This window comes from Podarcis pityusensis, assembly GCF_964106645.2.
Source record: "Podarcis pityusensis genome assembly, chromosome: 9".
Classification (NCBI taxonomy): domain Eukaryota; kingdom Metazoa; phylum Chordata; class Lepidosauria; order Squamata; family Lacertidae; genus Podarcis; species Podarcis pityusensis.
In genome coordinates this window covers 62,315,228-62,330,121 of record NC_138034.1, presented here as the reverse complement: position 1 = coordinate 62,330,121, position 14,894 = coordinate 62,315,228, and the positions used below count along the sequence as shown (strand labels likewise).

Here is a 14,894-nt window from a genome sequence, read left to right as displayed (position 1 = left end):
ATTTTGAAATGCAGTTCTTCAGCCAAGCAACAAATACAAGAATGCATATGATAAGGTAAAGTGTGCTTATAAATGCATATATTGGTGTAAATGGCATACCAATATATATATATATATATATGGGGAAATTGCTTTGAGAAATGTGTATAGTAAGAAAAATGACATTCAAAGGTGTGTATATGAGAAGAATTTGCAATAAAATGTTCATGAAAACTCTTTTCTGATGTGAAAATGTGGAGAAGTAAATTTACGACTGGAGAAAAAAATAAGAAAATGAGAGAAATCGAACCATAATATTCACCCATAGAAGTGGCTAATCTTTTGGGTCTCAAGGGCCAACCATTGGCCAACCCTCCAGGGGTCTCATGCCAGTAATGGTCTCAAGTGGCTGTGGTCATCCCACACTCACTCATGAGCATGCACACAGAACGCAGGTGGTGGTGGTCTGAACCACTGAGCCTCTTGGGCTTGCCAGAGGGTTGGAAGTTCGAATCCCCATGACAGGGTGAGCTCTCGTTGCCCTGTCCCAGGTCCTGCCAACCTAGCAGTTTGAAAGCATACCAGTGCAAATAGATAAATAGGTACCGCTGCGATGGGAAGGTAAACGACATTTACGTGCGCTTTGGTTTCTGTCAGTGTTCCATTGCACCAGAAGTGGTTTAGTCATGCTGGCCACATGACCCGGAAAGCTGTCTGTGGACAAACACCAGCTCCCTCGGCCTGAAAGGGAGATGATCGCTGCACCCCATAGTCACCTTTGACTGGACCTAACCATCCAGGGGTCCTTTACCTTTACCTGCACACAAGATGCTCACATACAAAGGAGACACAGAAGCATATGAACAGGAGCATAGGTCTCATCTCCTCAGCTAATCTGTGGAGTGGGGTTATTGCTCCTCTCTGTTCATCAAATGAGCCATCTATCTCCCTTAACTTTCAGTTTCTTTTTCTTTTTTGCTGCTGCTGTCAAAATCAGTGGGGTCTTGATGGGTGGCTGGATCAGGCCTCTTGAGACCACCCCTGTTTCATAAGTATAGTTCTACCCATATTACAGTGGTACCTTGGGTTAAGAACTTAAGTCTATTCTTAACCTGAAACTGTTCTTAACCTGAGGTACCACTTTAGCTAATGGGGCCTCCCACTGCCGCTGCCATGAAATTTCTGTTCTCATCCTGAAGCAAAGTTCTTAACTCAAGGTACTATTTCTGGGTTAGCGGAGTCTGTAACCTGAAGCGTCTGTAACCTGAAGCATCTATAACCCGAGGTACCACTGTATTAACTGAAGAAGTTAGAAGCCCTCATCATGAAATGTCAGTCACTATCAGGCACCTTCAGCAGCACAATAGATATTTATAACCTGCATTTTGTTTATCCACCTCGATGGAACATGAGATGGCTGGCTTCCACCACAAAGACTTTTTTAGATTAAAACCGACCCTCCTCCAGTTATCTGTGGGCAAGGGCTAAAAGCAGCCAGAGCTGATTGGCCATTACTATTATAATAAACTTTAAACTTCAGCAAGGTGGGCAAAAGGCTGCCAACATCGGCTGAAGATACCCTGTCTTCTTCAGGAAACGTGAGCTATTTCCTTACTATTCTATAACAATCTCCTGCTTCCTCTTGGGTCAGCTAAACCTAACATTCTGCCTTTCATTCTCTAATGCTGCAAAGCTTGAATGCTGACAAATGGAAATTGGATGGACCTCCATCAAAGTCTAATCCCATTTCCTTGAGCCAATATATGTTAGTTATATCGATGGAAGGTTTCCACCTTTGTATTAAAGAATACTTAGCTTTGTGCATAGTGCATGCCAGGTAAAGATCTGTAAAAATATGGGTAGGAGAGTATTATGTTACTATTTAGATGGCAAGCAAAGTTCACCCCATTTGCTCAGATCTGTCAGCCATACATAAAATATTTCTTCACAGTGGTCAAATGCTCGATCTAGATTAATATTCAGCTGTTCCTTCCTCTGCTGGCCAATATTTTTCCAGTCTTCGACCCAGGAGCCTCCAGTTCCTTCATTTCTTTCGATGCAAGAAGCCCAATGGGGATTCTCCAATTATTGTTGTATATTATAATCAACAATATTTCTCCTCCAGTACAACATTACAGCATTACCTTCAATATTAGGAAGCATTCAATTCTTATTCTTTATTTCACACCCAAGTCCATATCCTGTCAACCATGTATGTCAGTCCTTATTTTTAAATGATTGCATTTTCGTTCACCTCTTTTTCCAATCATTTCCCAGAAAGGTTACATTTGCTCAGATCTTTGGTACGTAAACTGATTTGATTTTCTTAATTTGGTCTTTTTCTTTTTGCCTAGGGTTGGATCTGCTTGCCACTGATTTTCTAATTGCTTCCTTTGTTATTGCTGTTGTTTCTGTACAATGGCATGTATTTTGAATTTATCTGCACTTTTATATTTTTACTATCCTGATACTTTAAGTAGACAAATGGACAAATAGACAGGGCTCCTGTACCTTTAATAGTAGTGTGGAAATTTCCTCTTCTACGCCACTATTAAAAGTGCAGGAGCCCTCTTCCCACTGGCCACCTTACCTTCAAAACCTACAATGACAGAGAGACTGCAGCACACACATTTTTAACAAATAAAGCAAAAGTAAATTAATGTGTTATGCATAATGTGGTTTAACATGTGGAGGTTTAAGAAGGTGGATTAAATGGTGTTGGGGTCCTCCCTCGTAGCTATGCAGTTTTATGAATTTAAATAATTTAAAGCAATACTTCTACATAATTGACCTCAGGTATGTTACATTTCAACATTTGCCCCTCAGAGGTTTTGGACTGCAAAACACCAGGTTGGCAAAGGCTGTTGTATATCTTCACTGAAGAATTCGAGGATTGGAGGTGCAATGTGCTCAATTTAAGCTAGATGCTTCGAGGCAAACTCTGCTTGTTTGAGGGATAGCGGGAGGAGAGACACGTCAGCAGAGCAATAACTTTTGCCATTGCTGGCAGGTGCAAATAGCTCTTGTTTTATTTAATATAATCTGTTATCCACAACTGCCCTAATCCCATGGCTTGGATGTGCATGCAAAGGCTTTAAAATTTACATTAGGTTGGATCCAAACAACCAAGTTTTACTCAGAGTAGACACGTTGAAGTTAATGGACCTAACTTAGTCATATTTCAATTAATTTCAGTGGGCTTGAGTAAACCTTAGTTGAGTACCGTCTTTGGTTTAGATGGATCCTACTGAAATCATTGGAGAATTTAATTATGACTTAAGTCTCACTGAGTAAAATTAACTAAGGGCCTAACTTGATGTCACATTAGTTCTGTATCTGTGCCCTTAAGTTCACAGTTGCTGTTGTTTTTCAACACAAATTGCCAGTGCAGGGTCCCAATTCCCATCAGGACCTTAGCTTGGGAAACGTGGGGGAGGGGAGCTGTAATTTTTTGGTCTCTGTTAATGGTCCCAATTTGTACCACCATTACCTAGTGCCTGCAGTAGACATGGGGAGGAGGAGGGGACAGTTCCTATTGAAGCAAACTGCAATCAGAACAAGGGATTGGAAGGATCTGTCAATTTTGCTTCTGTGTTTCTCATTTTTCCTATATCAAATTCAGTTCTCCACTATTTCTGCTTTTTAAAAAAAATCCTTGTGGAAGCTCATCAGCATTTTAGTGCAACTTTTCCCTGATAAACACGGTTTTATATGCAGTTTTGCCTAATGCAAACATTTTCCCCCCCAAAGCAATTCCCCCTAATACAATGTATTTTTGTACATCATTTCCACCAACAGCTTCATTTTTATGCACACTTATCCCCAATATATGCTCTACTGGCTGAGTTGACTATGTAAAGGTAAAGGTAAAGGTACCCTTGACTATTAGGTCCAGTCGTGACCGACTCTGGGGTTGCAGCGCTCATCTCGCTTTATTGGCTGAGGGAGCCGGCGTACAGCTTCCGGGTCATGTGGCCAGCACGACTAAGCCGCTTCTGGCGAACCAGAGCAATGCACGGAAACCTTCCCGCCGGAGCAGTACCTATTTATCTACTTGCACTTTGACGTGCTTTCGAACTGCTAGGTTGGCAGGAGCTGGGACCGAGCAACGGGAGCTCATCCCGTCACGGGGATTCGAACTGCCGACCTTCTGATCGGCAAGTCCTAGGCTCTGTGGTTTAACCCACAGCACCACCCACGTCCCACAAGTTGACTGTGTATCCAGGTTTAAATCCCTACTCAAGCCTGATAGGGTGGGTATCCTTGGGCCAGACATTGATTATCAGCCTAGCCTACCTCACAAGACTGTTGTAAGAGTAAAAGCGGGAGGGGGGTCAATGTATACCACGCTGAAGGAACAATGGGCTATAAATGTCATGAATGAATAAACGAACAAGGATAGGATTGGCTTCCACATTTTGCAAATCAATGCTCCAGTCATTCTGATTCAGAAATATGATTGTACTCTTTAACTGTTGATTCTCAGAACGATGAGCGATTTGCTTTCAGGAGCAAGGAGGGGGTTTTCTGGATTGTGATCATAGGCATTAAAGGTGAAATAAAAACATTTCTCAGTTATATTGCTCTGTCCTTAGGAAGCTCTGAAGATGAAGGCTGCTGTTTTGTACTTGACTCTCTGTGGCTTAACCTGGGCTCAGTCGGTGAGTATTCCAAACTTCAGGCTGAAATGATATACAGATTCTCCCGAGAGTAACTTTTGGGGAAGAGTGACATCTGGAGGACAGATGTTTTTAGAAAGTTTCAATAGAGGAATGCATTGAAAAGACACGACGTAAACAGACTGTGCAACATTCAGAGAAGTGCGACATCTGGTGAAAAACTATGGCTAGGACTCCACATTTTGGAATTCAGTGTTGATTCTAATGTTCGGGCAGATTCACATGACAGGGTGTAGTTCATAATGTTCCCATGTGCCTTTGTCCCCATGTGCCTTTGTATGAAATGCCTCTACATGAATTAAAGTCAAGGAGTGACATTTATTTGCATGGAGAGGCACCATTTCTGCTTTGAGTTAGTAGGAATGGAGCAAAGAGAGCAACTAGATAATAGAATTGTATGGAGACAACTGAAACCACGAGTCATTGCTTCCAACTGCTTCCTTCTTGTAATCTCCTGCCCTTTAGCAGGTTTCTGGAGCCCCACCTCAGCTTCCTGTGCATCAATGAAGCTATTATCCCCAGTAGCAAGTGCTCTTCTGTCATCTGTAATGTTGTCTCCCACCCCCTCAAGTTCTAGTTTAGAGCTCTCCTGATCAGGCTCACGAGATTCTTAGTAAACACATCCTTGCCAACCGCTGTGAGATGCAGCCCATCTCTTTGCCAGGTGTCCTTCCTCAAGGAAGCAGAAACTATGATCCAAGAAGCCAAACCCCTCCTGACGACACCAGCTGCGCAGCCAGTGGTTTACCTCCAGTATTTTCCTCTCTCCTCCTGGGCCATGACCTTCAACAGGAAGGAGTGATGAAAAGACCACCTGTGCCCAGAGTCTCATAGTCCCTTGCTATACAGTATGTTGAAGTCTGTGTGTTCCAGTGCTGCCACACGGAAGGGATTATTCCTTACAAACACAGAACCAACATTATAGATATGCAGAATGAAGTGATAGGATAGAGACGGATGGGGTAAGATGATCCCTCAAGGAATCCCGAATGCTCAGGGTTCCCAATTGTGTGGAGGGTCCCAACATGCAAAGATGCCCCCTTTACACCTTCCCACTCACTGCTCAAAGACCCGAGGCTGCAGTCAGTAGAGATGGAGAAGATGGAGGTTGGGCCAGCATATGTGGCCTCCTCCCTCACCTTTTCTGAGACTATGTTCAGGTGAGTGTCAGAACAAGACCAGGAGTTTGCTACTATAGAGCTAAAACAAAGTTAGATTCTTACCCAGCCACCCTCTGAAAACCTGTAGTCAACCCTCTAGCAGAACATACAAACAATTCAGAAGAGATTTGCCTGACATTGTTTTTTTCCCTCCCATCTTTCTCCAGGAGCTTCAACCCCATTACAGGAAAGCAAAGCAGAAGTGCCGGGGAGATCACCAGGTAAATGAAATTAAATTTATTACGGTCCCAGACCAGATTCACATACCATACTAAGCAAACATAAAACACAATAGAATTAAATTTGAATTAACAATTGAATATTACAATAAACAAAACGAATATGACAGCAATTAGAAATGTGGTTTAGGTCTTAGTCTCTAAAATATTATCTAGAGTTTGCACCTGAGGCCTTGGCCTTTGTGATAGCACAGCTTGTTCCCTGAGTTTCATGGCAGCCGCACAAAATTTGGCCACCCTTAGCGTGATATCTGGATCCTTATCCTCTATCAGGGATTTTAAGCATTGAGGTTCAGATCCACTTGGAATTTTCTGTATAACAGGGGTGATAAAGACCGAGCGTATATACACCAGGTAAATGAGTCAGGTATTTTGATGACAACGTGGCTTCTTTCAGCTTCTGTTAGCAGAAGAAGGCGCGAAAGTGTTGTCTGTTCCACAGAAACATGGGATGAGTAGTGTGCTTCAATATACAGATGCTGCGCGGAGGCATAATCGATATGATACTCTTCTGTTTTAATGCACTTTGCTTTCTAATGCTAATTTCCATTGCTGGAACAGGAATGGGAAATTTCTTTTCTCACCCTGAGGCCTTGCGTCTTTGGAACCAGCTCTGTAGCCGCGCCACGGCTGGCACAAAATATTATGCCACCTGTGGCAAGACAGGCCAACCACTGCCTCCTCCACTGCCACTGCTGCCAACTCTCTTCCCTCTCCCGTTCAGAGGTTCCTTAAGGCCCTTCTTAGGATCTACAACTTGCTCTGAGGAACATAGGGTCCTTCCTCAGAGCAAGGCATTGAGTATTAATCTCCCTCAGAGTATTGCGAAAGAACGATGTCAATCAACATTTGATGATCTCCTTCTACCGGTCCACAATAGAAAATGTCCTTTCATACCGCATCACAGTGTGGTACGCTGGTTTGACATCAACTGATAGGAAGTTCCTACAGAGGGTGGTGAATACAGCACAGGATATTATGGGCTGTCCCGTGAATCCACTGGATGAAATAGCGGAAGAACGTTGCCTCAGGAGAGTGAGGAAAATTCTCAGGGATGATTCACACCCTGGTCGGCACTTTCTTGATCTCCTGCTCTCAGGCAGAAGAAATAGAAGCATGATTAGTCGCACCAACAGGGTAAAGAACAGCTTCTAGCTGTGGGCTGTTAGGCTGCTGAATGAAAAGATAACAACAGGGCAACTGACTTTCAGGTTTGGTGTGTGTGTGTGTGTGTGTGTGTCAGTAAATGAGGGGAATTAAGACTAAAAGAGCTGAGTGGGGGGTGCTTGTGTAATCTCACTGTATACAAGTTGTACAAGTGACAATAAAGTATTTCAGTTGAGGATGAGGTGTCCCTGAAGAGCACCTGCATTTTCAGATGCAGTGGTCAGGGTGACAGGGCCACTGATTCACCGTGTCTCTACCTCCTAGAGGCAAGGGCCCATCTTGGTTAAAGGGTGGGACCAACCCTAGGCATGATCCAGATTACCACATCATTGGTAGGAAGCAATGTCAGCTCATCCTTTTCTGACAACCTTTTGCTGATGTGGAGGAGGGCTGCTGGGAGGTTTAATTTTTTCCCCCCATTTCCATTTGTTTGGGTGCAATATTTGAACTGCTGTAGCATTGCCATTTTGTAAGTTAATGACAAGCTTTTGTAAGTGTTAGAAATGAAGAGTATTACACAGTTCAGATAAATTCCACTTTGTTACAGCAATTTTTGAGCTTCCACATTATTCTTTAAAGAAAATGTGAGGGGAGGAAGTCTAGAATTTCTGGGGACAAATACATGTTCCAGAACCGTATTGCCCAAATTCTGAATGCCAGCAACAATGTTTAAGTTGACAGGAAAGTCCTTTAAAATTACTACCTAGAGATACTCCCACACTTAAGAATAAGCAAACAGGAGTCCTTTGTCATCTTAAAGAATCATAGATATGTTGTGGTGTAAGCTTTAATGGACAGGAAAAAATGGATTTGATACAATGCCTAGTTGTTAAGGCAGGGTTTCATAAACTTGAGTTCATTGATCCCTTGAAGAGCTTATAAAGCTGTTGTTAGCCCCAACCCAGATTCTTAAGAATATAAATGAAATGAAGTCAAGAAATATCAACTTACAGTGGTACCTCGGGTTACATACGCTTCAGGTTACATACGCTTCAGGTTACAGACTCTCCTAACCCAGAAATAGTGCTTCAGGTTAAGAACTTTGCTTCAGGATGAGAACAGAAATCGTGCTCCAGCAGCGCAGCAGCAGCAGCAGGAGGAGGCCCCATTAGCTAAAGTGGTGCTTCAGGTTAAGAATGGACCTCCGGAACGAATTAAGTACTTAACCCAAGGTACCACTGTATAATCAACATTTATTAACCATTTATCACCACTACTATGAACCACAACATGAAAAAAATGAGAAATACTGTTGAAATGTGAAATCATCTTATTACATACAGTCTCCTCATTGGCAAGTGCACGAATTATATTTTTTGTGCTATACCTCTTAAACTTATTTTGCACATCTTTGACCTCCCCCCTTTTGATCCCTAAGTCTTTACCCCACCCCCTGCACAGTCCCCGTGACCCCAAAATCGACGGCTTTGGAAAAGCTTGCTTGCATCTTTCTGGTTTGACTAACAGACTAAAGAGACTGTCCTTCTGGAATATGGAAGGAAGATTAAGCATGCCCTCTGGTGGGGATTGTAATAATTTCCACAGAGGTAGCTGTGTTAATCCTGCAGCTCTTTAAAGTCGAACAGATGTATTATGTGGCATAAGATTTCATGGGGTAGAAAGGTGAGCAGAGAGGTCAGAGGGAAATGACTAATAATAATAATGCAGACTGTGCTAATTACATTGAAATTTAAAAGTACTGTAAAAATAATTATACTGACCATTCAGAAGGCAGTGTTGATTATCACACAAACATCCTGGTGTCCATTGGGTGTTGCTGTTGTTGTTGTCGTTGTTGTTGTTTTCCTATTTCAAGAAGCAGGCATAGCTGAAATGAACAGAAGCGTGGTATTTCCAAGAGTACTTTTAATGCCTTCTTTTCTGCCCCCAGATAATGCTCAAAGGTCGTCACTCCAAGCACGGGTTTTACATATTTAATTACGTGTACTCGTCTGCAGTGACCAACAATCAAACACAGATTCAGGTAGAACAACGTTTTGGCTCATACACTTTTTTAGTTGTCTGCATTTGTTGCAGTATCGCCACACGGTATACAAAGAGCACATCAATTTCACCCACAAACTCTCTTGCAGTTGCTATTTCATTCTCATTTGCAGCACCAAGAAACAGCATCCCAGCAGCTGTTTCCATTTTATTTTATTTTGAAAAAGGCTCATGGGGAAAGAGGAGGTGCACCTTTCGACCCCTTGCCTTCAGAATGACAAGCATTTATGCAGTCTGAAGCACAAGTGCTTGGGTTATTAAGCTTGGAAATGTCCCCTGGCCTGTAAACGTATCGAAATCTGCACACTCATCTGTCCTGATGCAATGCCACCAAAGTGACTTTACTCCTCAGCTTTTGCTGAGTAAGTAAACTGTTCTTGAGCAAGATCTGCAGAAACATGGTGCGGTGCTCGTGTCAGAGGAGTGTTTTGCTTTTCCATAAACAGCTGGGATGGGACGTGGGTGGTGCTATGGGTTAAACCACAGAGCCTAGGACTTTCCGATCAGAAGGTCGGCGGTTTGAATCCCTGCGACGGGGTGAGTTCCCGTTGTTCGGTCCCTGCTCCACCTTGCAGTTCAAAAGCATGAAGTGCAAATAGATAAATAGGTACCACTCTGGCGGGAAGGTAAACGGCGTTTCCGTGTGCTGCTCTGGTTCAGCAGAAGTGGCTTAGTCATGCTGGCCACATGACCCAGAAGCTGTACACCGGCGCCCTCGGCCAGTAAAGCGAGATGAGTGCCGCAACCCCAGAGTCGTCCATGATTGGATTTAATGGTCAGGGGTCCCTTTGGTTGCTGTTTAGTCATTTAGCCATGTCCGACTCTTCATGACCCCATGGACCAGAGCATGTCCTTACCTTTACCTTTAAGCAACTGGGAGCAGAATTAAATGATGGTCCAACACAGATAAGCATGGCCAGCCCAGGACATTTTGGCACTTGAGGCGAACCACAAAATGGTGCCCTCGCAGCAAGGGAAAGAGTGAGTGAAGATTTGTATCAGGAACAAGTGGGGACATAGGGAACAAGGGTGGGAAGAGACCAGCAGCACCTCTTCTGTTTGCCAAGAGGCCACTATAGAGGTGGCTTGTGGGGAGAGCTGTCAAAAAGATGACAGATCTAGCCTCCAAGGAGTTTGCAGCAGCTTTTGCTGCTGGAGCAACAGCAGTCAATGCATTCCTTGGAGGCTGGATCTGCTGCCTTTGTAGTTCCTGCTGCCTGAGGTGAACTCCTCACTTTGCCTCGTAAGTGGGCTGGCTCTGCAGGTCCTGCTGATTTATCCAGCAATGCCCCATCCCAATGGCCAATATTCTTCTGTAAGTAATTCTCATTAAAAAAAACTACCCCACAAATTTAACAGCCTTGCCGAAATGAGCTCCCTGCTTCCCCAAGAACAGTAACTGACATTAAAGGGTAATTAACAGGCAATCCAAGAGGCAATTAACAAGCTATTTATCAGCATTCCCACTGCCACATTCAGCAGAAAATGATAAGAAGGGCCAAAGCTACAAACAGGAAGCATTTAAATTACAAAAAAAAACACCCCACACACAGTGGCCCTGAAATGTTTCATTGGCATTTTGCCAGTTGGCACTGGGCAGGATGGTTCTAAAACTGTTTAAAATCAAAGTAATTCCCACAAATCAGGTCTAAGGAAAACACTGAAAAGGACAACATAGAAAACAGAGAGTGCAACAATCTGCCAGTGACATGGTCTGGATTCTCTGTAAAAAATAAAAAAGTGAATAAAACATGGAAATTCCAGACTGAATTGTTACTGAAATAGCAACGGTTGTGGCTCACCTACTCAATGGATAAACACATTAGCCATAAACAAATCAAACGATGAATAAGTTTTACCTTGCTTGTTAAATTAAATACACCCACCTGTCAAGCTCACCGTTGTTTTCTTTTGGAATTTAGAAAGAAGAAGAAGAAAACAGAAATAACATTTCCATTATCACTCACGGGTCTGACAGAAAAAATGTACCAAGGAAGGCCACTGACAATTTCACTGATACAACACAAGAAGCAAGAGAAGAGCAGAAGCACTTTGATGCAACTGGAAATGGCAGGAAGACCGAGGGCAGAAGAACTACTGGAAGCAGCCAAAATTTATATAGACATTATGGAAACACCACAAATCAGGATCTCCACCAGCATCACTTGGAGGTAATTGTCAACAAGGAAGGAAATGAAATTGCTACAGGAGATAACACCATTGAGATAGATGGAAGTGGGGACATAGGCTTTCCAGGCCAAGTTGACACCCATCATGGCGTCATTATTGGCAATGAATATCATGACCGAGTCAAAGACCATCAAGACACAAGAGGCACTGATAAACTTCAGGGGAAAGATAAAGATGGCAAATCTGAGTTATTTAGTAATACCAAGTCATCAAAAGATCCCTACATCAAAATAGAGATGAAGGAGAATGATGCCAGTGCAGTCTGGGAAAACAATCCTTTCCATGATATTCCCAAGAAAATTAAAGACCCACCAAGCAAAGATTATTCAAAAGTCCATTTGAAAGTCATAACTGATGCCACCAATAGGGAGCCAGGAAAAGAAGAAGGTGGTCATGTTCATTTGTTAGACAAAAGCAAAAGGGATAACAGTACCACCAAACTATACACAAGTCTCGAAGTAAAAGCCAACATCTCTCGAGAACGTGTAGGAGAAATGGAACTCATGAGAACCAGAGGCAACTACACTAACATCGTAGATACCAGTGAAATTAAAGTGGCTAATGAAAACGATATTGACAATGCTACAGTTCATACAAAAGGCAAAGATGGGTATACAGTGGCAGTTAGGAAGCTTAATGGACAGAAGGATGGATATGGAGTTACCAAACCACATAAAAAGGGTGATGTAAAAGATGGTGTCACTAGTGGCCACCATGTGGAAATAGTTGGTGTTACCAACCTACAGAAGAAAGATAAAACCAGAAAGGATGTCACTAATGGGAGGTCCAAGAGCCATCTGGAAGCAGCTGGTGTTACCAACCTGTGGAAAAAAGATGGAACAAAAAAGGATGTCACTAATGGGAGGCCCAACAGCCATCTGGAAGCAGCTGGTGTTACCAACCTACGGGAAAAAGATGGAACCAGAGAGGATATCAGTAATGAGAAGTCCAACAGCCATCTGGACGCAGCTGGTATTACCAAACTGCAAAAAAAAGTTGGTGGTGAAATTGGTACCAAAGAAAGGCTTATCAGTCACGTGGGGGAGCTTGGTGATACCAAGGCAGAGAAAACAAAGCAAAGTAAAGTTATGTTGAGCAGGAAACTAAATGGTCATGTGGATGGATCTGGTACTACTAAGTCACATTCAAAAGGTGAACTTACTCTCCTTTCCGGCAAACAAATTTCTGATTCCGGTGCAACACAGCACGGTCGAAAAAGTCCCGGTGAAGTTGGTATTATTCATAAAAGGCCTAGTATTGGTGAAGGTGGCAGTTATGAAAAAACAAACAAAAATGCTAATGAGAGCACATTGGGTGACCCAAAGATGACTGAAAGTGGCAAAACAGGATTTGGCGTCACATTTCAAAAAGTCAACAAGGACACTCCAGAAAGAGCTATCAGTTACAATAAAGCTACTGGAGATTCTGCAGATCTCAAGAGGAGTGATATAGATTCTTCCAACAAAAAGGAGGAGCTCAGTGGTCAAAAATCGATCCAGTTCAAAAGTGCCCTGTCTGAATCTCGTGGGTCTCACGGCAGTATCCGAGACATCCTTAATATTCCAAAGAATGAGAAGCTTAAAAGTCAGGGGCCCTCGTTGGCCACTGTGAAGAGCAATAAGAAGGTTATGAAGCCAAGCAAAAAGGCATCTAGGGTTAATACTGGAACACATGGCAGCAGTGCAGCTAAGCATTACCATGGGTATTCGGGTGTCCTGAGGAGAAAGAGCAGTCAACGTGGTAAGAAGCGTCCATCTGTCCGTAGAAATGACAGCAGCCAATCATCGGAGAGTGAGGAAAACAGCCGCCAGTCGTATGAAGACTATCAGAATGACAGACCCGACAGTCATCAATCACCTGAGAGTACTGAAGAAGACCGATCTGATGAAAGTCATGACCACAGCCAAGGAACCAACTCACAAGAAGATTCCCAGGAGCGGAAAAGTACTGACTGATTTGCTTGCATTTGTTCAGAAGGGAAGAAAAGAGAGCCTCAAATGCACTAGGCTAGGTCATCCATAGGCCATAATTATGTGGCATTGCTCTGGTGCGCAGAATAAAGCTGATATCCTATACCCACTTACTTGGAAGCACGATTCATTGAACTCAATGGGATTTACTTTGGAGTAGGCATATATCAGAGCATTGCACTTCAAGAGCCGTTATTAGGGCTGAGTCGAAATAACTCACAAGTGTTTTCAGCTGTACCTCCCTTGCTCAATTTTTTTTTGGGGGGGGGGAGTAATGGCAAAATGGAGAGCTTATTTGTGTAAATTGGCTTTGCTAGCTTTTATTCTTAGTGATGTCATTATATTGCACAAATCTGCTTGCCACATGACATCCTGAGGTGATCCCATAACCCATCCTTCCTCCACCTGGCGCCCTCCAGCTAATTTGGACTACAACTCCCATCAGCCTTAGCAATCACGGCTGGAAGTTGCAGCTCAGGGGAGGCTGCTGTAACCTGTTCACTGTGCAATGATTGCATAGTGATCATCTGTTAGGTCAATTCAGGAAGGAAGGAGCAGCACCTAGGTAAAGCACTGCAGCAGCTTGTTAGCATCTCTCTGTACAATGGAAGAGAGTGCCTTTGGGAGTAAAGTCAAACTATTGGAGAGTTACAGTGCCCACTGTGGCTGTAGAGACTGATATGGGAGAGACATGCTTTGTTGCAGCTGGGGCAGCTAAGAAAAAGTATTTCCACAATAATGTTCAAAAATCAGTAATAGATAATACTTAGCACAGCTCTTGTCATTATGTTTTCTAAAGTCTGAAGGCAGGGAAATCTATGACCCTCCAGATGACGCATAACTACAACTCCATTACCTGTGACCGTTGGGCCGATGGAAATTGGAGTCCATCCAACAACATTTGGAAGGCCATAGGTTCCTTATCCTTGCATTAAAAGCAACTTTGACATTTACGTCTTTCACAATACCTTTGATGTTGTAATCTGAAATTATTAGCTAGAGGACTGAATAGTTGTTTTACTGTATTGATTTTATTTGAGTAAAATATGCTGCAAAACAGTAGAGAGATATCTCTAACATGTAGGACTTAATAATTACTGATGCTATGATTATGCCGCATGCCAATAAAGTATTGGAAAAGTCCAGCTTTTGTCAGCTTTATTTCAAAAAGGGAAATGTAAATTTAACTCTTTGGCAACTGATCACAATTCTCCCATCGACTTCAATGCAATAATTAAGCATGTGTTCCACCACCCAGTTCAATGGGAATAAAAAATCTACTGTCCAGCTGGATTGTGTAATTAGTCTCCTATACTCTGTATTCGGGCTTTTTTTTTTAAGAACACTGGAAAACTAATCCCATTAGGAAAATCTTAGATTCCTTTTGTGCGTTGCTCATGGAATCATCGTTGGAAAAGTTTGCACAGCAGTCAGACAACATGCAAAAGGGTATGCAGTACACTCATGAACTTCCTGCAAGCACATTCTTTCAACCCAACTGCTAAA

The 14,894-nt window shown here is 42.8% G+C and overlaps 1 protein-coding gene across 1 annotated transcript; it reads left to right on the top strand.

Annotated features, from left to right (window-relative positions):
- Positions 1-1,532: 1,532 nt before the first annotated feature.
- On the top strand, positions 1,533-14,251 carry MEPE (matrix extracellular phosphoglycoprotein). Its single transcript, XM_081020778.1, has 5 exons — positions 1,533-1,577; positions 4,575-4,640; positions 5,986-6,039; positions 9,116-9,208; positions 11,151-14,251. The coding sequence occupies exons 2-5, from the start codon at positions 4,587-4,589 to the stop codon at positions 13,371-13,373; spliced, it is 2,424 nt and encodes an 807-aa protein (XP_080876904.1). The 5' UTR covers positions 1,533-1,577; positions 4,575-4,586; the 3' UTR covers positions 13,374-14,251.
- Positions 14,252-14,894: the final 643 nt, after the last annotated feature.

What these genes read in the sequence shown, in the direction of transcription:
- MEPE (XM_081020778.1), top strand. Translation starts at nt 4,587, where the DNA reads ATGAAGGCTGCTGTTTTGTACTTGACTCTCTGTGGCTTAACCTGGGCT. An exon ending in AGTGCCGGGGAGATCACCAG is followed by an intron (nt 6,040 to 9,115) that starts GTAAATGAAATT and finishes TTCTGCCCCCAG; the next exon opens with ATAATGCTCAAAGGTCGTCA. An exon ending in ACAATCAAACACAGATTCAG is followed by an intron (nt 9,209 to 11,150) that starts GTAGAACAACGT and finishes TTTGGAATTTAG; the next exon opens with AAAGAAGAAGAAGAAAACAG.